The sequence below is a fragment of the Haliotis rufescens genome, unplaced genomic scaffold (assembly GCF_023055435.1).
Source record: "Haliotis rufescens isolate VD_foot unplaced genomic scaffold, xgHalRufe1.0.p SCAF_34, whole genome shotgun sequence".
Taxonomy (NCBI): Eukaryota; Metazoa; Mollusca; class Gastropoda; order Lepetellida; family Haliotidae; genus Haliotis; species Haliotis rufescens.
Genome location: NW_025964046.1, coordinates 4105103 through 4131108, shown reverse-complemented (window position 1 = coordinate 4131108; position 26006 = coordinate 4105103). Strand labels below are relative to the sequence as shown.

At 42.1% G+C, this 26006-nt stretch overlaps 1 protein-coding gene across 9 annotated transcripts in view; it reads left to right on the top strand.

The window, feature by feature from the left end:
• The window catches only part of LOC124115340 (hemicentin-1-like), an 85709-nt gene that overhangs the window by 43477 nt on the left and 16226 nt on the right, over positions 1 to 26006 (top strand). For 4 of the 9 annotated variants that reach the window (XM_046476287.2, XM_046476283.2, XM_046476285.2 and 1 more), the window contains exons 3-14: positions 3430 to 3602; positions 4830 to 5141; positions 8996 to 9304; positions 11482 to 11769; positions 12989 to 13288; positions 14308 to 14565; positions 15269 to 15556; positions 18353 to 18607; positions 20643 to 20933; positions 21819 to 22067; positions 23172 to 23468; positions 25739 to 25987. In XM_046476287.2, the coding sequence (XP_046332243.2) occupies positions 3521 to 3602; positions 4830 to 5141; positions 8996 to 9304; positions 11482 to 11769; positions 12989 to 13288; positions 14308 to 14565; positions 15269 to 15556; positions 18353 to 18607; positions 20643 to 20933; positions 21819 to 22067; positions 23172 to 23468; positions 25739 to 25987 (3178 nt within the window). In that variant the 5' untranslated portion in view covers positions 3430 to 3520. Of the gene's footprint in view, positions 1 to 154; positions 289 to 3429; positions 3603 to 4829; positions 5142 to 8995; positions 9305 to 11481; positions 11770 to 12988; positions 13289 to 14307; positions 14566 to 15268; positions 15557 to 18352; positions 18608 to 20642; positions 20934 to 21818; positions 22068 to 23171; positions 23469 to 25738; positions 25988 to 26006 lie in introns of those variants that run through there. The other 5 variants (XM_046476286.2, XM_046476288.2, XM_048381007.1 and 2 more) reach the window with 5 other exon arrangements.

Sequence of the window (26006 nt, the reverse complement as noted above, 5' to 3'; positions counted from 1 at the left end):
TTACGACAAATGTCAAAACAATCACGAACATAAAATCGCAACTTCCATCAGCACAAATCAATGAATCTATTAAACCTAGGGCACGCGACTCTACTTACAAATTCAACTGTCACATGGACTATATTGAACTGCCTTTGTCGTGGTTGGTCTCCATGGTAACCTCAATAAAGAATGGCGGATTTGGATTCACGTCTATCGTACAAGTAGCTAGCAATGGCGACACACCAACAGCCCCTGGTACTCAGTATGTGCGAGATTCACAGCATTGTTGTCGTTTTAAAGTGCAAGGTTAGTCCAGGTACATGTGATGTGATGTGTTTATTTGTTTATTGGTGTTTGTAATCAGTTAGAACACTTCTTGACGTGCGTTTCTCTGTGGTTGTCTAATGTACTTCCGGGATGGTGGCTCTGTGATGTCAAACGAAAATGTCATACTGTGTAATCGTATCTATTTCTTGACATGTAACACACACATTGTTGTGTGACAAACACCGAGTAGAAGTTATTACAATCTCATTTTATCTACCATTTTGTCTATTAGAATATTATTGATATGTCCCAATATCTGATATAATATTTATTAGATAAATTTCTGCTTGAAGAAACTTTAATATAGATTATGCAAAAATGTAATCGCTATTTGTATCAATGTATTATGAAATGAAATTTGTCACTAGTTTGAATTGCAGGGACCAAATGTATAGTTTGGGTTCTTTTCTACACATTGGATCTGTAAAATAATTTATCAGCAATTTATCATTTTGACAGTTATAATATATGTTCATATGAATGAGAATTACTTTAATAGAGTTTTCGGCTTCGATGAATAAAAACATTTAATGTATTTTAAGGATAAATGTGTTGAAAAGGCTGATTTTAAGTTTATTATAGAAAGATATAAATATTTGAACATGAGTATGTCTGTCCTAAACGGATTTTCTCAGAAGATTTAGATACAGACAGTAGAAACATAGGATAAAAACATTAGAGGCCGCCGCCGTTTGGCAGGAGTAGTGCTGGATGTGACTTTGGGAAACAAACACTTATTTTTTATGCACATTGTATGATGTTTGTTTGTTTGTTTGTTGTTTAACGCCGCACTCAACAATAATCCAGCTATATGACGGAGGTCTGTGAATAATCGAGTCTGGACCAGACATTCCAGTACTTGACATTATGAGCATCGATCCACGCAATTAGGATACGATGACATGCATCAACCAAGTCAGCGAGCCTGACCACCCGATCCCGTCAGTCGCCTAACGAAAAGCATAGTCACCTTTACGGCAAGCATGGGTTATTGAAGACCTATTCTACCCCGGATCTTCACGGGTCGTAAACTGTATGAGTGGGGTGCTACTGCTAGAGCAGGACTTATTACCCCTTTCGCGAACACCCGTGTCATTACTGATTTTTAGTGATCCATTCGTATAATTTTCATTTTGCTTTTTTCTCCATTTGTCTGTGACTGATAAATTTCTCGTCAATATTTCATTTTTATATCTAACATTTTCAGGGGGACAGAATATTCCTTTATTCAGCTAACGTCGTCCTTCCTTTTACAAATATCTTTACAATGCCTACGTTGGCGTTCGACGTTAAATAAAACTAAATAAATATTTTGAGTTACGTGGTTATACAATACGAAAAATAAAAACACGACCACAACTACGTTTGTCTCCGAGTACATGATTAATATATGTATTTATCATAAAATATTGTTTCACGCACATTGTTGTAAATGGTAAAATTCCCAGTGGTATTTATTGATAAGTGCATTGTGTTAATATCGAAAGGGAGAACAATCCTCATGTATGACAAAAATATACTCCTCGTTTGAATGAGCAATCAATGCTGTCTGTCATGTAGGTCAACTGGCCGATCGAAGTGTATTTACCCACACGAGACGCCGCAAATTTGTTCGTTTACATTCCTTGATTTTCGATAAAAGCGTGACACCGTGGATAAGATTTTCGCACAGCTGGCAATATACCACACTGGTATAGTTGGTATATGTTGATGGGATATCAAATTGATAAAATGTTACGCTCAACTGACACACATTTTCAAGTATGCTGCAGCAAAGCCCCGGGGATCTTGTGCAAGCGCTGTAATTATAATCACGAGAAGCGTGCAGCGCAAGTTATTGTTGCAGATTACACTTTCGGGTCGCTACGCCCCATAGGGTTTGTTTGTTTGTTTGTTGTTTAACGCCGCACTCCAGCTGTATGACGTCGGTCTGTAAATAATCGAGTCTGGACCAGACAATCCACTGATTGACATCATGAGCATCGATCTAGACCATCGGGGTACGATGACATGCATGAACCAAGTCAGCGAGCCTGACCACCCGATCCCGTTAGTCGCCTTTTAGGACAAGCATAGTCGCCTGTTACGGCAAGCATGGGTTGCTGAAGACCTATTCTACCCCGGATCTTCACGGGTCCAGAAAAGGCCCTTCAGGGTTTTACCTCGACCTACCGTAGATGACCGTAGATAAGCCAATAAGTACAGCCTCCGTTACGATAAATTATCGATATTGGCAAAGTTTGATTTTACGTTGTACTTCACTATGTAGAGTTACGTCCCTTTGGCGTACAAGGATCTCGGTTCGTTATAATCATTTTTCTAGGTTTGGCAGCAACATACTCATCATCGTCCAAGGGGATGACCATAGGAATCTAAGGAAAACCAATAGTATTTCTAGAAATCCCCCCCCCCCCCCCCCCCCCCCCACACACACACACACCACACCCCGAAAATCAAATGGCTGCTTCCTCGTAGGTTCGAATGGCCGTGGCGTCAACTAATATCGTAAATATGTACACCATAGCTTTCCCTCAAACATCTATTTGTTATATTGTTATGCTAAAATATTAGCTTTAAAAACTATAAGCTTTAGACACAGTAGCTTTTAAAAATAACTTTGTATTTATGACATGCTTGGAGATAGAGAGATTGTATGGCTGAAACAATGCCGATGTGACGTTAAGTTTTAACTCACTCATGTGTATCGGCCATGACTTTTATCATGCATATTTACTTGACATAATGTCAATGTGTTTTTTTATACAGATCGGACCGACGACGCGCTGTTGGGGGAGGGGGGAGGGGGGACCAGAAAACCTATGATTGTGGGTTCGAATCCCGGTTCGCCCCGATTATGTTTCTAGGTTTGTCAGCACCATACCCATGGTCGTGGGTTTCACCGAAGTGGTAAACGTCTGAGACCTGCATCACTTCGGCCTTTCCTCCCACATTAAGCTGACACGCCGTGATATAGCTGGAATAGTGTTGAAAGCGGCGTTAAACCCAACCCACTCACTGTTTGAGCCATGTGGTTTCAGAGAGTGATTTTCTCTCGCGGATCTAAGAATCATTTGCTTCCAGAAACTATATCTATTTTAACCATTTTTTTGTTACTTTCAGCGTCATGGTCTGATATCTGCCCGTCAACGTAATCTAGAAACCTTCACCTTACACCGACGCTAACAACAGCAGTGTGCAGAGCTTCCACAACATGACGTCACAAACAAATGTCCCTTCCAAACTGCTATGTCTTGCACTGGTGCTATCTGTCTGTTCACTATGCACAGCTCAAAGTAAGTACAACGAATATAAAAGTGCACCTTTATTTGTAAAACAGAGTAACTTTTTTCTTTAGATAGCTTAGAAAACATGATTCAAGTTCTCATGTTGTCATGACAACTCGTTTATGAATAATTTAGAAACTTTGCACAGTGTGTTGGTAACTGTAGCCAAATAGACAGTTTGATTTATTAATGAGTGAAATATGAGAATTCATCCTCGGCATCATAACCCATTGTGCAGGAAATGTTTGAATTCTATAAACTGTATGCCGCGGTTCAGCATTTAAAATTTATGCGAAGCCAAAGTCAAAGAATCAATAGCGATACAATTTTGTGTTAAAGAGTTAGTGATCGAAATAAAGCATATTTAATATCTTACTTTAGAATAGTAATGTCTCGATTGAAACAGTTTTTGATCTACAATAAAAAATCCCGTGAAAGCAAACGCTGAACGCTAACAGTCAAATATTTCCTATAACGTGGTTCTGATCTAACATTAGACATTGCACTGTGCTGTACTTATTAATCTGATGATTATATAGTCTTTGCTATTAGTATAGATAAGCTTGTATTATTGTGTTGAATTAACAACCCATCATCATCATCATCATCATCATTCATCACTATATTCATTGTCACAGACCGCCTCCGCGTCTGTCCGGAGAGCGGGAGGTCGGTGTTCGATCCCCTGCTGCGTCATATCAAAAGACACTAAAAGATGGTACTTGTTGTTACCCTGCCTGGTTCTCGGCATTAAGGGATAGAACAAGGACTGGTCGACTCGGAGTCAGCATACTGTGTCTGAGTGGGATATTCATGTTAAACTGCTACATGATATCGCAGTGGGCTAGCACTATAGTACCGGTATTATGTCGGACTAGTTCAAGCAGCCATATGCATGCACGTCGCATTATAAATGCAATAATCTAGAACGCGACTTTAAATCCCAATTCATCTCACCATACTTCAAATAATTCGGGGCGGTGGCGTAGCCTAGTGGTTAAAGCGTTCGCTCGTCACACCGCAGACTCGGGTTCGATTCCCGACATTGGTACAGCTTGTGAAGCCCATTTCTGGGGTCCCCCGCCGTGATATTGCTGGAATATTGCTAAATGCGGCTTTAAACCATATTCACTCACTCACTCACTCATTAGCTATCATCATCATCATCATCACCATCCTCATCATCATCATAAGTATCATGACATTCATTCTCATCATAGTACTAACTTTTTCCAGTTTTTACAAAACCGTTCCTCTCCATGCAAACCCCCATGAACGCGGGTACCAGTTATACTCTGAGCTGTAGCTCCATCGCCAATGGTGCCCAGATAACCTATGTCTGGCGGAGAGGGGACCAGTTGAGCCCCTTCAGCACGAGCACGACATGCACCACCATTTCCACGTCAGCCCAAGGTATCGTATCTTATGAGTGTGTCAGCGCCTATCAGCTGACGGTCAGAAGGGAGGATAATGGCGTCAATATCACCTGCATCGCCACCTCGGTCAGTGGGAGAACGAATAGCGATACCGGCACTTTCTACATTCAGAGTACGTATGTTGTCCGTCCTTTCATCCTTCCGTACGTCTTCACTTATCACTTGCTTCATTTGTTCTTATTGGCGTGCAGAGTTGCTTCCCTTTTGCGTCCCAGGAACCTATGACCCTCAGTTCGAATCCAATCTTCCCGAGGCAAGAGAGTTCACTTACTATAAAAGTCCAGTTTTCAGTCTAGTTCGGCAAGAGTTCACGGGCTTGATCATAGCGTCACCTGTGGCTATTACGAGTTATGTCCCTTCTATGCCTCTCCTATGGACCAATCAGATTCCACCTCTCGTGTCACTTGCATTTGCTTCAAACAAAATGGCAGCACCCAGTCAAGACGATCTGATCGATAATCAAGATCTATATTGTGATAAAACAAGTCATGCATCGCAAAGTGCATCAAATCACCTAAGCAACTTGATTAAAAACATTAAAAGATTTAGAAAATATCTGTTGACAACGAGTTGGCGGTCCTGCAATCGACCGAAATCTGCATGACAGTTTACGAACCGGATTTCGATTTCCCCTCTTGATTTGGATTGGACTGTGCATAGACTCGTTAGTCAAGCCAAAATGTAACTCTATAATACCAGCCTAGTTCGGCAAGGGCGGGGACTGGACTTTTAAAGTCAGTTAACTCACTTGCCTCGGGAAGATGCTTTTAGTCAACACAAGTAAGATCAGACAGTGGGTATACATTCGTTGTTCTTGTATGACCACATACTTCGGGCTCCTAAATCAAGCCTCCAATCCCAACCAGTGCATTTTATTTCACATCATCCAAAATAAGATAAGCCGAATCACTGGGGCAGCCATTTTAACCCCTGTCTCACTGGTAATATTCAACAATATTCTTTAAAATCCTTAAATTGGTTTTGCCAAACTATCGGAGACCAACAAGATCTCCCTGACTCGGTGTCATCGATCCCAAAATCGATGGTCATGGTATCAATCACTGGATTGTCTGGCCCACGTTCGTTAATTTACAGATCGCCATATTGCTGGAATATTGCTGTGTTTAACGTCTAACAAACAAACTGCTGGCGCTGGCCATTGGGTATGAGATATTGCCTTGCGTGGTCTGGCTGATCATGTATCATCGAACCCCGACGATTCCTTGCTCATACTGTCAACCACTGGTTTAACTCACAAATATTTGATAATTAAGGGGGATGGTAAACCAACAGTCCTGTATCCCAATGCAGCCGAAGAAATTGCTGACACAGCATAAAATTGTTAACGCAATCTTTTGCTAAGGCCCCTTTCGTGCCAGCGCAAACATATGATCTCGGTACATCGATGCCCAGTTTTTGTATGATCAAATCCCATCCACAAGCGCAATGTTCAACATATATCTTGTTAGAGTTGTATCATAGCATACTATTTCTGCGATACTGTAGACAATGACATTGAGGCTTGGTAGCCTAGTGGTTAAAGCGTTCGCTCGTCATCGCTAGCCCCAGGTTTGATTCCCCTGATTTCAATGGGTACATTGTGTGAAGCCCATTTCTTGTGTCATCCGCCATGCTTTGCTGGAATATTGCTAAGCGTGGCGTAAAACAATACTCATTCACTCCTCCCACATCACGCAGACACACGCGAGATCACTGAAATAATGTTCAAAATGGCGTTAAATCAAACTCACTCACTCATAGTCACCCTCATTTTGTTTCTCGCTGCTTTATTGTGTCTCTCCTTGCTTTATTGTCTCCCATTGCTTCATTTTCTCTCATTGCTTCATTCTCGCTCTGCTTGCTTCATTGTCTGGGGCGGTCGGGTAGCCTGGTGGTTAAAGCGTTCGCTCGTCACGCCGAAGACCCGGGTTCGATTCTCGACATGGGTACAATGTGTGAAGCCCATTTCTGGTGTCCCCCGCCGTGATATTGCTGGAATATTGCTAAGAGCGGCGTAAAACCATATTCACTCACTCACTCATAGTCTAATTCTCTATCATGTCGTCTTCGTGTTGCCATGACTACCAGGTGACACTGACGTCTGAGCAGCGTGCCTATCAGAAGCAAGGTATAACAGAAAACGAGGATTCGTAGCGAATATTATTGATGGATAGCAAATAGCACTGAATAACTTTGATCAACATGGATCAGCTTTGATCAACATTGAATAGCTTTGATCAACATGGATGAGCTTTGATCAACATCGAACAGCTTTGATCAACATTGAATAGCTTTGATCAATATCGAACAGCTTTGATCAACATTGAATAGCTTTGATCAACATCGAACAGCTTTGATCAACATCGAATAGCTTTGATCAACATTGAATAGCTTTGATCAACATCGAATAACTTTGATCAACATCGAACAGCTTTGATCAACATCGAACAGCTTTGATCAACATCGAACAGCTTTGATCAACATCGAATAGCTTTGATCAACATTGTTTAGATGCATGCCTCGATGTAAGATCTAGCCATTTCAGATATGGATAGATGCTCAGATAGAAAATAGATAGAAGATGCACAGATAGACGAATAGATGTACAGATTGTTAACAGATAGAAAAGGGATAGATGCACATATAGAAAACGGATAGAAGGATAGATGTACATATAGTTAACAGATAGAAAAGGGATAGTTGCAAATACAGAAAAGGGATAGTTGTACATATAGAAAACGGATAGATGCACAGACAGATCGATAGGTGTACAGATAGTTAACATATAGAAAACGGATCTAAGCACATATAGAAAACGTATCTAAGCACATATAGAAAACGTATCTAAGCACATATAGAAAACGGATCTATGCACATATAGACAACGGATCTATGCACATATAGAAAACGGATCTAAGCACATATAGAAAACGGATCTATGCACATATAGAAAACGGATCTATGCACATATAGAAAACGGATCTATGCACATATAGAAAACGGATCTATGCATATATAGAAAACGGATCTATGCACATATAGATAGATAGAAACAACCCCAGATAGATACTCTGTTGTATGTTTGCCTTCTGCTCTCTTTGCAGCTGCTGTGTATGAATACAAAACCTGACCCAATTATCAAACACGTACCCTGCCGGAATAGTGCTCCCAATAACCATCACACGTTTGTGTGGCCCAAACAGTGGTATTTTCAGACCGCTGTGATACAGCTGGAATATTGTTAACTGTGGTGTTGAAACACACACATCAGAAAGACAACGATTGTCTTGTGGTTATGAAATAATACTTCATAATATGAACATTATTATTAACATTCGTGATTATGAAAACATTCAGAGCGCCAGATAACATTTTGAGCAACTGAGTTTTTTACCCTAGGATTTCTATTTAAATTGGGTTTTTTCATTGGGCAAATAATGTTTTTCACTCAACTATTCATAACTCTATTGGGATTTCCCAAAATTAGTAACATTTAAAAATAAAATAAAACATGTTTTAGATCTTTATAACTGTTCTAAATATATAGGCTTGACTCAGAAAGTAAACTAGCTCGTAATTGTGTTTCGGAAATTAGCTCCTTTGTAAGCCTGCTTAAAAAGCTTCATTGGGTATTTACACGTGCTGTTTTTATACATTTGAGTTTTTCATTTAATGATTGCATTTCTGTAGGCAAGTTAATGCAAAGTACGGTAAACTACGTTTATAACGAACACGCCTATAACGAACTGTCTGATATAACGCCTTTTTTTTGGTGCAGTCCATATTCTGTATAGATGTTGTACATATGCATATAACGACTACGGTTATAACGTATCAAGATTAGTGGTCACTTTGAGTTCGTTATAACCGAAGTTTACCGTAATTGGGTATTGAATATTTTGGGGGGAATTTTACGCAAATACGCTGCTTATCTGTAGCTCTGAAACATCCTGTCTATCACTGCAGCTCCCCCGCTTAGTCAGTACCCAGAGATTATTGGGAACGACACCATCAACGAGGGCCAAAACGTCACGTATTTGTGTGTGGCGGACGGTGCAGTGCCTCAGGCCACGTTGAGGTGGCGCGTTGGGTCGACGTCGATAGTAACGGACGGGTATAGTCCCCCAGCCACCGTCAACACTGACGGCACCTACAGGACCGTGAACTACCTCTACCGTACTTTCTCCGCCTCCGACGACGGTATCCAGATACGATGCGACATGTCCCATCCAGCATCGTCGGGGAAACGGGCAACAAAGACTGTCACAGTTCAATGTGAGTTGGTTAGAATGAATGTTTGTTTGTTTGTTGTTTGTTTGTTGTTAAACGCCGCACTCAGCAATAACCCAGTTTTATGACGGCGGTCTGTAAATAATCGAGTCTGGACCTGACAATCCAGTGATTGACATCAGGAGCATCGATCCACGCAATTGGGATACGATTACAGGCATCAACCAAGTCAGCGAGCCTGACCACTCGATCCAATTAGTCGGCTCGTAGGACAAACATAGTCGTCTTTTACGGCAAGCGTGGGTTGCTGAAGATATATATTCTACCCCGTATCTTCACGGGCCGGATAGAATGAATGAGTGATATTATAAGGGTAACGCTATTTTTCAGGGCATTATCATTTGCAGAAGCCCGAGGTCTTCCATTAACTGCCCGACGAAGGAGGGCAGTTGAAAAGACCGAGGGCTCCTGCAAATGATAATGCCCTGAAAAATAGCGTTACCGTTATTATAGCTAAATTGGATGGAATTTGTTATTAAATAAAAAGAAACAACAATGTCGATTTTGAAACATTTACTGCAATCAACACAAATGTCGCTGACCCACTTTTACAAATATGGAAACGTCATAGAACAAACCAGATGACGTCACTATTGAACGTTACGTCACCTATCCCTATCCTATGACGTCACCTAACAGCGGGCGTGATAATGGCCCGTCGTCAAGTAATATGAGGGCATTATCAAGTTACAGTGGCCCGCTCATTCCTGATAACATGCGGGCGTTTTTATGATAATTCTATCCATTTTAGCTATAATGAGTGATATTGCCGGTAGCAATAAGCTGGTAGTTTACAACTAAAAGCTAGTGGTTGATAGCTGGAGCATCGGTTATTCAATCGCCAAAGAGGACACGGGTGGCTCTGTCGTCTAAGGCGCCGCAATTTGCTGTGTTGAGTTTCGTCCCTGGGACACGCCAGAAACCTGTGATCGTGGGTTCGAATCCCGGTTCGCCCCTATTATGTTTGTAGGTTTGTCAGCACCATTCTCGTGCTCGTGGGTTTCACCAAAGTGGTACACTCCTAAAACCTGCATCATTCACTACTGCTCAAAGCAGCGTTAAGCCCATCTCACTCACTCCTCCCACATCAAGCTGACACGCCGTGATATAACTGAAATACTGTTCAAAGCAGCGTTAAACCCAACTAACTCACTCCTCCCACATCAAGCTGACATACAATGAAATAACTGGAATACTGTTCAAAGCGGCGTTAAACACAACTCACTCACTCACTCACTCACGCATTCGCCAAAATATCTTAATTTACACTGTAGACATACACGACATATTCACTGTTAAAGTTTTCAATGCTTATTGTTGATAATGTATCAAACATGTTACAAAATTGCACTCTATGACTTGCGACGTACAGTTAGCAATCTGTCAATGTCTTTAGTTACCAATAGGACCCGTGAAGATCCGGGGTAGAACAGGTCTTCCACAACCCATGCTCGTCGTAAGAGGCGACTAATGGAATGGGGTGGTAAGGATCGCTGCCGTGTTTGATGCATGTCATCGCATCTCAATTGCGTGGATCGATGCTCATTATGTCATCGGTTATGTTATGACATAGATTGATGGTCCAGACTGGATTATTTACAGACCGCCGTCATATAGCTGGAAAATTGCTGAGTGCGGCGTTAACAAACAAACACACACAAGTTACCAATAGCCACTGGAGTGAGGTGAGTTGGGTCTTCACGTCGCTTTGAAAAGTCGACCAGTTGCCGACCGGTGTGTCAAATATATATCTCAAACGTAACTCAGTGTCATTCGGTTAATTGACTTCTCACGAATCAAAGGATTACCACCAACGGAAGGATTACCACCAGCGGAAGTGTATTGTCCGGATAAGTGAGACAATTGTGTGTGCATTTCAGTGTTTTGTGTATGAAAATGACCGTCCGGTTCCGGAAACTGAATTTCCGTATATACGGGTAAATTTATATAGTAATTATTTCGTTTTGAATGAAAATCGTCCGCGAACCGAGGTTTCCGGATATCTGAAGTCCGTATAAGCGGGGCACGACTGTAGTGGAAACCATGTTGATTAAACTGAGATTTGAGATTCAAATCCACGACTGGGGTATCCTGACCTGTGCCAAGGACAATCGTTGCTTTGGGGCCTTAGAAAGATTTCTCATCATGGTGTCTGTTTTCAGATAAGCCGACAATTACCTCCTCTCCCACGAGTTATACTTTAACGGAGGGGGTGACCGGCTTCTTGCACTGCTCGTTTGCCGCTAAGCCGACTCCGACCATTATCCGGTGGCTCAAGGACAACCAAGTGCTGGACAGGTCATCTGGACGGTTCCTCAATGGCGACGCTCCCGCCGCACCCAGTCTAACTATCAATAACCCCCAGTCGCAGGACGCGGGGACCTACGTCTGCACGGCCTCCAACGTTGTCGGCAAAGGTTCCGGCCCTGACGTCACAGTCGTCGTTAAATGTGAGTAGACGTGAGTGAGTGAGTTGGTGAGTTAGTGAGTGTATGAGTGAGTGGGTGGATGGCTGACTTGGTGAGTGAGTGAGTGGCTGAGATGGTGAGTGAGTGAGGTTGAGGGAGTAAAGTGAGCGAATGAGTGTATGAGTGAGTGAGTGAGTTGGTGAGTGAGTGAGTGTATCAGTGAGTGAGTGAGTGAGTGTGTGGGTGGCTGACTTGGTGAGTGAGTGAGGTTGAGGGAGTACAGTGAGCGACTGAGTGTGTGAGTGAGTGAGTGAGTGAGTGGCTGAGATGGTGAGTGACTGAGTGTATGAGTGAGTGAGTGAGTGGCTGAGATGGTGAGTGACTGAGTGAGTGAGTGTGTGGGTGGCTGACTTGGTGAGTGAGTGAGGTTAAGGGAGTAAAGTGAGCGACTGAGTGTATGAGTGAGTGAGGGCGTGAGTGTGTGGATGGCTGACTTGGTGAGTGAGTGAGTGGCTGAGATGGTGAGTGAGTGAGTGCATGAGTGAGTGAGTGAGTGAGTGAGTGGGTTGATGGCTGACTTGGTGAGTGAGTGAGTGGCTGAGATGGTGAGTGACTGAGTGCATGAGTGAGTGAGTGAGTGAGTGGGTGGATGGCTGACTTGGTGAGTGAGTGGCTGAGATGGTGAGTGACTGAGTGCATGAGTGAGTGAGTGAATGAGTTGGTGGATGGCTGACTTGGTGAGTGAGTGAGTGGCTGAGATGGTGAGTGACTGAGGTGGAAGGATTAAAGTGAGCGACTGAGTGTATGAGTGAGTGCGTGCGTGGGTGGATGGCTGACTTGGTGAGTGAGTGAGGTTAAGTGAGTAAAGTGAGCGACTGAGTGAGTGAGTGAGTGAGCGAGCTTGAGTGAGTGAGTGAGTGAGTGAGTGGGTTTCTGCGTGAGTGACTGCGTGAGTGAGTGAGAGAAAGGGTGAGTGGGTGGATGGGTATGTGTGTGTTGTGTGTGAGTGAGAGAGTGAGAGAGTGATGGTGGTTAACTTTGCGAATTACTCCACGATCAAGGTTTTTTTTTCACAAAACAGCATGGCTTTGTAAAATGAGACAAAGAATGTCTCACACATTGAATTACCATAACAACAAAAACAACATTAACAAACATTAACAAATATTAATGACAATACCAGTACTGTACTACTGTCAATAATAATAATAATGATAATGATGATGATGATGATGATGATGATGATGATGATTTCACTCAGATAAACCAAAGGTCTCAATTCCCAACGCAACGTATGGCGCCGACATCAGCGAGTCCCTCACCATCCCGTGCAACATCGACGCTGACCCTAGTGTGACGTCAGTCACGTGGTACAGGAACTCAACGGGCTCGGCTCTACCGATCACCATCCCCTCGGGGTCGAAGTACACTGGAGGAACTCTCGCATCCCCTTCGTTGTTGATATTCAACCTACAGCCGTCTGATGCCGCATCGTACCAGTGTGAGGCTGGAAACATACTGGGCACCACTCGAAGTAATGCGGTGACAGTTTCAATAAGCTGTAAGTTGTATAAGTGGGTACCCGGTAGAAGTGAATTTGAATAATAATAAGACATGTTGTTTTGTGAGCTTCTAAGCATCATCATTTCGCATGGGTATTCCTGGTAAGAATTGGTTGCGAGCATGTAAAACTAGTCTTTGAAGGCAATTCATGGATCGGGTGGGAGCTCGGTGTCATGTTGGATTGATTGTCATCGTACCCCTACGGACATCTTCCCGAGTCAAGTGAGTTAACTGACTTTAAATGTCCAGTTTCCACCCTTGCCGAACTAGGTTTGAATTACTGGGCTCCTGAGTTATGTCCCTTCTATGTCTCTCCTATGGACCAATCAGATTCCACCTATCGTATCACTTGCATTTGCTTCAAACATAATGGCGGCGTCTATTCAAGAAGATCTGATTGATAATCAAGATCTATATTGTGATAAAACGGGTCTTACATCGCAAAGTGCATCAAATCACGTATGCACCTTGATTAAAAACATGAAAAGATTAGGAAAATATCTGTTGACAACGAGTTGGCGGTCCACATGCTTTGCAAATCCTGCAATCGACCGAAAGTTGCATGACAGTTTACGAACCGGATTTCGATTTCGGTGCGCGATTTTGATTGGGCTATGCATAGACTCGTTAGTCCAGCCGAAATCTAACTCCATAATACCAGCCTAGTTCGGCAAGGGTGGAAACTGAACTTTTAGTCGATTAACTCTCTGGCCTCGAGAAGATGCCCTAAAGCGTTGCTCACAAAATTAATCACTGGATTGTCTGATCCAGATCGATTAGCTGAGTGAGGCGTTAAAAACTAACAGCAAGAAAACAAAACACATTGATACGTACTCATTTCATGCCAATTGGAATAATATTGCGGCGTTAAACAACAAACAAATTCTTCATGAAAAAATTAAATATCAAATGTTCATTTTGCACTTAATTGCGTTTGAAGAACTTTAGATGCACAGACATGATTATTTTACGTTTTTGGAAGAGGTGTGTGTTCACATGCTTCATATATTTGTTCAGATGCTCCCACGAATATTCGGACTGTCCCCAATTCTTTCGAAGTTAATGCTGGAGGAGACGTTCTGGTGACGTGTTTTGCCGACGCCGTGCCGTCCCCAACCTACGCCTGGTTCTTCCAAACGGACAGTATCAACCCTGTCTCCAACAGCGCCGTCCTCAATATCACTTCGTCGAAGCCATCGGACGACGGCAGGTACACCTGCAAGGCAACAAATGAAAAGGGAGAAGCATCGATCATCGTCGGCATAAGCGTCAGATGTGAGTTCAGATGAGTGAGTGAGTGAGTGAGTGAGTTGGGTTTAAGGTCACTTTGAACAGTATTTACTTACATCTCGGCGTGTCAGGTCTTAGACGTTTACCACGTTCATTAAGCCCACGAGCCGTGCATGTTGGTGACAAACCTAGAAACAATAATAGGACGAACCGGAATTCGAACCCATTTCTTGAACACCCAAGGGACACAACTCTGCAAAGCAAATGACAGCTCAGTAGGTCGTTTGGTGACCAAGTCTACTGCGTCTACAGAATTGCGTCCCTTAGTTGCTTCAGCATACGATGGTCGTACGTGCCTGTTGGCATCCAAAATTGGTACTTATTATGATTTTATTGATTATGATTCTTGATTTTCCGACCCATGAATGTCCAGGTTAGAACGGATCTTCAGCAACCCATGCTTGCTGTAAAAGGCGACTATGATTGTCGTAATGGGATCGGGCGGTCAGGCTCGCTGACTTGATTGATGCATGTCATTGTATCCCAATTGCGTGGATCGATGCTCATGATGTCAATCACTGGATTGTCTGGTCCAGACTCGATCATTTACAGACCGCCGTCATATATATGGAATCTTCCTGAGTGCGGCGTTAAACAACAAACAAACAAAACAAATAAACAATCTTGATTTGCCACCTCTTTGCCCGACTATTTCGGACGAAATAAACGCGAGTGATGTTTTTCACAGATCCTCCCATCATCAGCTCGAGTGCCACCCCCCAAGAAGTGGACGAAGGTTCTTCAGTGACGCTGTTGTGTTCTGTTACCGCGAACCCCATCCCTTTCGGGGTTGTCTGGTACAAAAACTCTCAGTTCCTCGACAGGACGAACCTTGCCTACTCAGGGGGGGACAGCGTCGCCTCACCCCATCTCACCATCTCAAACATTCAGAAGTCCGATGCGGGGATCTACCATTGCGAGGTTCCTAATCAAATGGGACGCGGTATCAGCGAAAACGTCACCGTCAGGGTTGTCTGTAAGTACCGACATACAGGGCGTTCAATAAGTTTTGCAACTTCAATATAAGTCGCAGAATATCTTTTGCACTTCTATTTTTCAATATAATCTCCATTCCCCTCAATACACTTATTCCATTTTTCCTTCAAGCTTTTAATACCACTTTTTTAGAAATCCGCAGATTGGCCCCCTAACCACGCCTCTTTGGTAGCCTTTATGTCCTCGTCATCCTGGAAGCGTCTTCCACGTATGGCAGATTTCATTTTCCGTAACAGGAAATAGTAACTGGGGCCTTTTGGTTCTACGTTGGTCCTACGTTGGTCCTACGTTGGTCTTACACTGGTCCTTACATTGGTCCAATATTAGTCCTACGTTGGTCCTACATTGGTCCTACGTTGGTCCCACATTGGTCCTACGTTGGTCCTACATTGGTCCTGCGTTGGTCCTACATTGGTCCTACGTTGGTCCTACATCGGTCCTAATTTGGTCCTACATTGGTCCTACATTGGTCCTACATTGGTTCTACATTGGTCCTACATTGGTCCTGCGTTGGTCCTATATTGGTCCTACGTTGGTCCCACATTGGTCCTACATTGGTCCTTGCGTTGGTCCTACATTGGTACTACATTGGTCCTACATTGGTTCCATATTGGTCCTACATATGTCCTACATTAGTCTCACATTGGTTCCATATTGGTCCTACATATGTCCTACATTAGTCTCATATTGGTTCTATATTGGTCCTACATTGGTCCTACATTGGTCCTGCGTTGGTCCTACATTGGTCCTACATTGGTCCTACATTGGTTCTACATTGGTCCTACATTGGTCCTACATTGGTTCCATATTGGTCCTACATATGTCCTACATTAGTCTCACATTGGTTCCATATTAGTCCTGCGTTGGTCCTACATTGGTCCTACATTGTCCTACATTGGTCCTGCGTTGGTCCTACATTGATCCTACATTGGTCCTACATTGGTCCTACATTGGTCCTACATTGGTTCTACATTGGTCCTGCGTTGGTCCTACATTGGTCCTACATTGGTCCTACATTGGTCCTACCTTGGTTCCATATTGGTCCTACATATGTCCTACATTAGTCTCACATTGGTTCCATATTGGTCCTACATTGGTCCTGCGTTGGTCCTACATATGTCCTACATTGGTTCCATATTGGTCCTACATTGGTTCTACATTGGTCCTACATTGGTCCTTCATTGGTCCTGCGTTGGTCCTACATTGGTCCTACAATGGTCCTACATTGGTTCTACATTGGTCCTACATTGGTCCCACATTGTTCCTATATTGGTCCTACATTGGTCCTACATTGGTCCTACATTGGTCCTGCGTTGGTCCTACATTGGTCCTACATTGGTTCTACATTGGTCCTACATTGGTCCCACATTGGTCCTATATTGGTCCTACATATGTCTTACATTGGTTCTTTATTGGTCCTACATTGGTCCTACATTGTCCTACATTGGTCCTGCGTTGGTCCTACATTGGTCCTACATTGGTTCTACATTGGTCTTACATTGGTCGCACATTGGTCCTATATTGGTCCTACATATGTCTTACATTGGTTCCATATTGGTCCTAAATTGGTCCTACATTGTCCTACATTGGTCCTGCGTTGGTCCTACATTGGTCCTACATTTGTTCTACATTGGTCCTACATTGGTCCCACATTGGTCCTACATTGGTCCTACAATGGTCCTACATTGGTTTTACATTGGTCCTACATTGGTCCCACATTGGTCCTATATTGGTCCTACATTGGTCCTACATTGGTTCCATATTGGTCCTACATATGTCCTACATTAGTCTCACATTGGTTCCATATTGGTTCTACATTGGTCCTGCGTTGGTCCTACATTGGTCCTGCTTTGGTCCCACGTTGGTTTCAAATTGGTCCTACATTAGTCCTACATTGGTCCAACATTAGTCCTACATAGGTCCAACATTGGTCATTGATGCTACATTGGTCCCTCCCTGATCATACTGTGGCCTCTAGTGGGCCTACATTGGGTCTACATTGATCCTACATTGATACTAAATTCGTCCTACATTGATCCTATATGGGTCCTACATTTGGCCTGCATTTGGTCTAAATTGGTCCTACATTAGTCCTACATTGATTTTACATTGGACCTACATTGGGCTTACATTAATCCTACATTGACCTACATTGGTACCACATTGGTCCTACATTGGTCCTACTTTGGTCCAACATTGGTCCTCTATTATTCAAACATTGATGCTACATTGGTCCTCTATTAGTCAAACATTGATGCTACATTGGTCCTCTATTAGTCAAACATTGATGCTACATTGGTCCTCTATTAGTCAAACATTGATGCTACATTGGTCCTCTATTAGTCAAACATTTGATGCTACATTGGTCCTCAACTGATCCTATTGTGGCCTACAGTGGGACCTATATTAGGCCTACGTTGATTTTACATTGGGCCTACATTGAACTTACATTTAGCCTACATTGATGCTACATTGATCCTACATTGGGCTTACATATTGGGTCAACATTGATCTTACATTTGGCCTACATTCATCATACATTGATCTTACATTGACCTAAATTGGGCCTACATTGATTCTACATTGGGCCTGTAGTGATTTAAAATTGGGCCAACATTGATTTTACATTGGGCTTATATTAGTTTTACATTGGGCCTACATTTATCCTACATTCATGTTACATCCATTTATCATGGATCCTACATTAATCCTAGTTTGGGCCATTATACACCTGAAGAGTTATATGAATCAATAAGTCCTATTACTTATCATTCAGATCCCCCTGAGAGTATCGCCATCACTCCCCCTGATGACACGCACACCCTCAACGAAGGTGACAGTCTGACCCTCGTCTGCGTCGTCAACGCCGTGCCACTCCCCACCTACCAGTGGAGAGCAGGAAGTCAAGTTATAGCGTCCCTTCCGTTACTCGCTATCAATCCAGCTGGACCGGAAGACAACCGAGATGTGACGTGTGTCGGCTCCAACACCAAAGGAAACATCACCAAGACGGTCCGGGTTAACGTTGAATGTAATTTTCTTGTGACGATCATACTTCCATATAAACCAATGATATTGTTCAAGAGATAAAATTTAAAATCTAACAATTATCGTTAGAAACACTAGCATCGTGACAGGATGATGGTATACCGAAACTAACAGCATGACAATTTGATCGTACCCTGACATTAACAGCATGACTATTTGATGGTATGTTGACATTAACAGCATGACTATTTGATGATATATTGACATTAACATCATGATTATTTGATGAGATATTGACATTAGCATCATGACTATTGATGGTATACCGACATTAACAGCATGACTATTGATAGTATACCGAAACTAATAGCATGACAATTTGATGGTATACTGGCGTTAACAGCATGACAAATTGATATTATACCGAAACTAACAGCATGACACTTTGGTGGTATACAGACATTAACAGCGTGATAATTTGATGGTCTACTGACGTTAACATCATGTCTAATTGATGGGATAATGATATTAACAGCATTACAAATTGATGCTATACCGAAACTAACAGCCTGCCAATTTGATATTATACCGAAACTAACAGTATGACTATTTGGTGGTATACAGACGTTAACAGCTTAATACTTTGACGGTATACTGACACAAACAACATGATAAATGTTTAGTCTACCGACACTCACAGCAGGAATATTGATGGCATACAGCATAATAGGTTAATCGTATACCGACAGTCACAGCATGACAACTGTATAGCATACTGACACAGACTACCAGATGTACAATGTCAGTGCGGCCGTCAATTCAGGAACGCGGAATCCCACCCTTCAGTCTGTATTCGCCAGGTGTTTCATTATCATAAATCGTTTGTGTAAAAGGTGTATCGATTCAACATTGAATAAGCTTTCTAAGTTCTACGTATTTAGCACACTACGAAGTATGGATCCTTTGGTAAATGAGAAGGTTGGCAACCATTTCGGTAGTTACAAATGTCCCAGAAGAGAAGGAAATATCTTTATTAATTATAAAATCATGGAGATAATAATTATTGACAGCATATTGATGGATGTTAGATGACAGTAACAACTTTGCATTTGTCTGCGTTTTTTTTGTGGCAGTGATGGTATTCATAGTTTACATCGACGTGAGTCTGACATCATCACGTTTTTAAACAATTGCTCAAACCTTTGTTTACCTCAAACACCAAAGGTGTTCATTCAACTTAGCTTCAGGTGCGCTTTTGTGAAATGTCAGCGTATATCACATACATTAACCATGTCGTATACCAAAAAATGTTTATACCTTAATTAATTCCAGGTTACAATTTGATAATAGGAATGTCGGTGGGTCTTTCCAAATGTAAGGAATGTGAGTGAGTGAGTTTGGTGTAACGCTGCTTTTAACAGTATTCCAGTTATATCACGGCGTGTCAGGAGGAAAGTGATGCAGGTCTAAGTCGTTTACCACTTCGCTGAAACCCACTGGCACGCGTATGGTGCTTACAAACCTAGAAACATAATCGGGTCGTACCGGGATTCGAACCCACAACCATAGGTTTCAGGCGGTCCCAAGGGACGCAACTCTGCACAGCGAATCGCGGCGCCTTTGACGACTGGGCCACCCGTGCCCCCGTAATGAATGTGGTTTGTCTGATTAACACGTTCTATTCAGTGTTCCTTATACAATACCATAATCTACGTAAGTCAAAATTAACATATCGTGTTTTTTAGTGTCGACAAAATTAGTGACGGTACTATCGTGTCGCAGGATTGTCGAGTTTGTTTACAGGATGACGTCACATGGCAGTAGTACTGCTGTGCTGAGTCAGGCAATAAATAATTACTGTTTTTATTCAAATTGTATGAATGCCGGGTGCTACCGGTAGGGCAGGACATGCTTACCCTTTTCGCAAGCACCCGGTGTCATCATTCATATTTCAGTGGTCCATTCATAGAATTTCCACAGCTATTTTGTCCTTTACGCCAAATGGAATGTTTTGGCAGAAAGTCTAGGCTGGTTATTAATTTGCATTGACAATTTATATTTACATATATGCACTATAGATTCACCTCGAGTAACAATACCCGGTGGCGATGCATTCGGCGCCGACGAAGGCAACAGTCTCACCATCCCTTGCGTCGTTGACGCCAACCCAGCAGATGAGACATTTCATTGGCTCAAAGATTCCGCCGTCCTTGAACTTTCGGATACCAGCAAGTATGGCGGCGGGACCAACACGTCTCGCGACCTCACGATATTCACGTTGTCCTCCGCTGATTCTGGGAACTACAGCTGCAGAGCTGTGAACCCAAGAGGTCAGACCACGAGCAGAGCTGTATTAGTGACGATCAGCTGTAAGTTGTAATGGTGTTGTCTACTGCACGGTGGGGTCCTTGCTCTTGGGACCAGGAACCCTCTTTTTTAACGTTCACTTGACGTTTTGGTCAACCTTTTGCATGTTCGCATGTGTTCACTTTAACATGACGTCTCTTGCATGGTTTTCTTGTCATGTGTGTGTATTCACTTGCACTCTCGTCTTCTCTTTTGCACGGTTTCCATGGCGACGTGACGTCATATGTTCACGTCTTTATCGCACGAACGCTACCTACCAATTTGGATTCTGTTTCTACACGTGTTCTTCATTCTTGTAGCTTTGGTGGGTTTTATCAGTTTGCTTTTTTAAGAAAGTTCTCTAATTTATTTCGATGTTATTTTCAGTTTTACCATTCGTGGTTCCTGTTTTTGTTCCAAACTCCTTTATCATTCGGTTGCTTCAGAAGTTTGTCATTCCTCTATGATTTGCATGCTTCTGTATCTGAATCTTGTGGAGTCATCTGCAGATGCTTGTCATGTCCGACCTCGTGGTGTTGAAACTACAATGATTGTTGTTGTGCTTGCATTGTAACTGGTGATGTATCACGATCTACAACTTAGTTCGCGTTTAAACAGTAGTCGGTGTATATTATGTACTGAATCAACTATTCATATTAAATATATTTTTAAAATATTCAAATGGTTTGTGAAAATGAGCCAGGATCAACGTAATGTACGAAGCCAGCGATCCGACATTTGACGTCCACGTTTTGTAATGTTGATACTAATCGTAGAAACATATACATATACAATTCATATTTTGATGAGGTGCCGTGATTGTTTGTGTATCACGTCTATATCAGGTTATGATAATATCCGATCAATAACCCAACCAGTTAAGCCATTTGATTTTAATAACTTACCAGACGAGCCAGAAAACGTCACAGTGAGCCAAACGTCAGTGACAGTAATCGAGAACGAGGCTATACTGGTCACGTGCTCAGCAAACGCCGTACCTTCTCCCAGTTTTAATTGGCTGAAGGGAAGTGTCGAATACCAGGATGGCGCCTACCTAAACATCACTTCCGCAGCACCAAAGGATTCAGGGACATACACTTGCAAGGCTAATAACACGAAGGGAGAGACCAGCGTTTCAGTGATCGTTGACGTTCAATGTAAGTATTACAATCAATTGATTCATGTATAAGGATTTGATGGTGATAATGACCTGCGTTTCTGATCATTTCTTTTGTGACATCACATCCTATATTATTATCATCATCATCATCATCATCATCATCATCATTATTATTATTATTATTATTATTATTATTGTTATAAGTTTCAATCTGAAATATTTCGTGTACAGTGGTAACAATTCTTTTGATTTCCAAAAAGATTATTTAAACAGTAGAAATACCTCACTAAATTTGATTAACAAACCTTCTACTGCTAAACGGAAGCTTAGTGGTGTAAGTTCGTAACGATAAAGATTCAGATCTTATCCCAACGTACATGTTTTCAAGTTTTTCTTGGTGTCCAAAGCCAATATATTGCCTGTATGTTGGTAAACGTGCCGTTAAATCATATTCACTCGCTGAAGCAGTGTTTGGTAATACTCGCTCATTGAAGTGGTGTTTGATCATATTCACTCACTGAAGCGACGTTTGATCATATGCACTTCCTGAAGTGACGTTTGGTCATAGTCACTGAAGTGGTGTTTGATCATATTCTCTCACTGAAGCAACGTTTGATCATATTCTCTCACTGAAGCAACGTTTGATCATAGTCACTGAAGTGGTGTTTGATCATATTCTCTCACTGAAGCGACGTTTGGTCATAGTCACTGAAGTGGTGTTTGATCATATTCTCTCCTTGAAGCAACGTTTGATCATATTCTCTCACTGAAGCAACGTTTGATCATATTCACTCAAGTGGTGTTTGCTGAGTGTAAACAATACTTGGTTTACCGCAACAACTTGAAATACTTCTCCAGTTAGGATCTTCCTTCTTTGATTGAATGTTAATATAACCTATACCACGACGGAGGGGCGGTCGTGTAGCCCAGTGGTTAAGGTGTTCGCTCATCACGCTGAAGACCCGGGTTTGATTCCCCACATGGGTACAATGTGTGAAGCCCATTTCTGGCATACCCCGCCGCGATGTTGCTGAAATATTGCTGAAAGCGGCGTAAAACTACTCACTATACGACGACAGTGATGAATTCACCCCGAGCAAAGAAACCAAAATGTATTCATTCAGTTCACATGTCTTTCCAGATTCCCCACGCGTCGCTTCCCCGGATGAAGAGCTGATTGCCGATACCGGAGATGACGTCACCATCTCATGCACAATCAATGCCAACCCAAACGTCACGTCAGTTACTTGGAACATGCTAAACGGTTCATTCCAACAACCGGTGAATATGGCAGACGTAAGGTACACCGGTAGTTCTCCGGCAAGTCCTTCTTTGTCAATTGTCAATCTGACGGCCGAAGATGCAGGACGCTACCAGTGCAAAGGTGACAACGCTATTGGACCCGGAAGCGGCTCGTACGTCACGCTGACGATCAGTTGTAAGTAGTACCGTGTAGTGTTGTGTGCTGTGGTTGGTGTTGTATATTTCTCACAATCTCCCGATCCCTTTGATTTTGAAATCATTCCGAGTGATCTAACACATTCCTTGTTTGACCACAACAAAATAACAATTTTGTTTCGTTTCTTTTTTCGTATATTTTATTTAATAAAACACGTGTTATGTTTTTGAGTTTGTTGTGATTTTGATTTTAGCGATGCACCTCGTTGAACTATGACATTTATTATCTCCCTTTAACCCTCATTTTGTTGCGTCTTGCAATGCGTTTTAATAACTGTCAGTCTACCCTGGTGTTTTGTGCGAGTTGTGGCCCTTGGTCGTGTCAGGATCCGAGACTGGTGGGTTCGATTCCAAAAGTCACTGATCCGTGGTCACCTTCGTACATAGACCTGGCTTTCTGCACCTTCCTCCAAGATAAGATTAAGCCACTGATATTGTTGATATTATTAGTTATGGTGAAAAATATTTTCTGCTAACCTAATATGACACCGTATACGGCAACTAAAGACACCATAACGAATTTATAATGCCGAAAAGTTTACACTATTTGGTATCTTTGTCGCACATGTCATGTCAAACTTAAAACTCAAAACGTAACACTTACAACCTAAGACGTTAAGGGTCAAAGGGAGACTACTCTTCTGACCTCAGAGGCCAGCCCTTGTTGATGATTTTAACATTGTATAATCTTTATTAAAGTCACGAACGTGATAAAACAAAATATTAACGTCCTTGCACATCAAAATTAATTATATTAAAACACAAAACAGTGTCGAATAACGAATTTTGGTACAAGAATTTTCATGTGAAATATGTGAGGTGGGTGTTGGAAAATCCAAAATGCCTGTTACTGACGGTATACGGTCTCATATTAGGTCAGTGACAACCATCTTGGATTTTTACTGACAATATACGGGCTCATGTGGGGTGAGTAGTTCTGTTCTCTGATTGGTGAATTTCACTTTGAGGCATAATAAACTGTGCTATGCGACGTACGGCCCATTTCCCTTACAGACCTGGTCAGAAGAGGTTATGGTTACATATTGTTACAGCATTATCCATATACCAGGGTAGCTGATTGTTACAGCATTATCCATATACCAGGGTGACTGATTGTTACAGCATTATCCATATACCAGGGTAGCTGATTGTTACAGCATTATCCCTATACCAGGGTAACTGACTGTCACAAGATTAGTCATATAAAAGGGTAAAGGATTGTTACAGAAAATACAGTTAGCCATATATCAGGTAATTGATTGTTACAGAGTTAGCCATATACCAGGTGACTGATTGTTACAGAGTTAGCCATACACCAGAAGACTGATTGTTACAGTTAGCCATACACCAGGTAACTGATTGTTAGAGAGTTAGCCATACACCAGGTGACTGATTGTTAGAGAGTTAGCCATACACCAGGTGACTGATTGTTACAGCATTAGCCATATACCAGGTAACTGATTGTTACAGAGTTAGCCATATACCAGGTAACTGATTGTTACAGCATTAGCCATACACCAGAAGACTGATTGTTACAGTTAGCCATACACCAGGTAACTGATTGTTCCAGAGTTAGCCATACACCAGGTGACTGAATTTTACAGCATTAGCCATACACCAGAAGACTGATTGTTACAGAGTTAGCCATACACCAGGTGACTGGTTGTTACAGAGTTAGCCATATACCAATGGCACATTCCGTTCCGTCTGTTCTGCCTAGACTTAATCTTATTCTTTGGTCATATAATTGTTCTTCTGGGAAGTGTAAATTCTCTCACCAGTGACATTCATGGAAAGTTCTGATGAGGTCGCCGTGGAGGATGTTGCTACGGAGACAGCTACGTTCCCATCCCTTGGTTCTGCACTTAATGTTCTGCACTTTTTTTCTTCTCATCCTCTTTACATCCTCTTTACATCCCTTCACCAGGTTGTGGTCTTTTAACATCCCATCCCAACTGCTGATACCTGCCTTTATATGCATATATATCATTGATAACTACATTAGTTGTCCAATATACATTATAAATGCAAGCAAGATTAATTTGGTTGGATAAGACGTATTTTGTCATCCTTTAACAGAGATGAAGCGGACAGGTTGTTTCTTTAAGTGTCTCCATTTTGGTCCGCCATTTTTTTCGATCAGCATTCACAAAGAACATTGTCTCAGTCGCAATGTAGTTCATTGGTTTTGAAATTTCAACTTGCAAATGAATTTCTTGTCACCGTGTCATGTTCCATGCTTTCTCCCAGTCGTTCCTAAAGAGGTCTCGCTGACACCATCTAAGGTCAATGTCACGGAAGGGGAGACAATTTCAGTGACTTGCTCATCTAGCGCAGCGCCCTCTGCTACCTACGTCTGGCTTCGTAATGGAGATTTCTATCAAAATGGCGCCACGTTGTCAATATCGTCAGCCTCGACTGAAGACAATGCCACTTTTATATGTCAAGCAAAGAACGAAAAGGGGACGACCGAATCCAGCATTGACGTGAATGTGTCTTGTAAGTATTGATGTTTGAG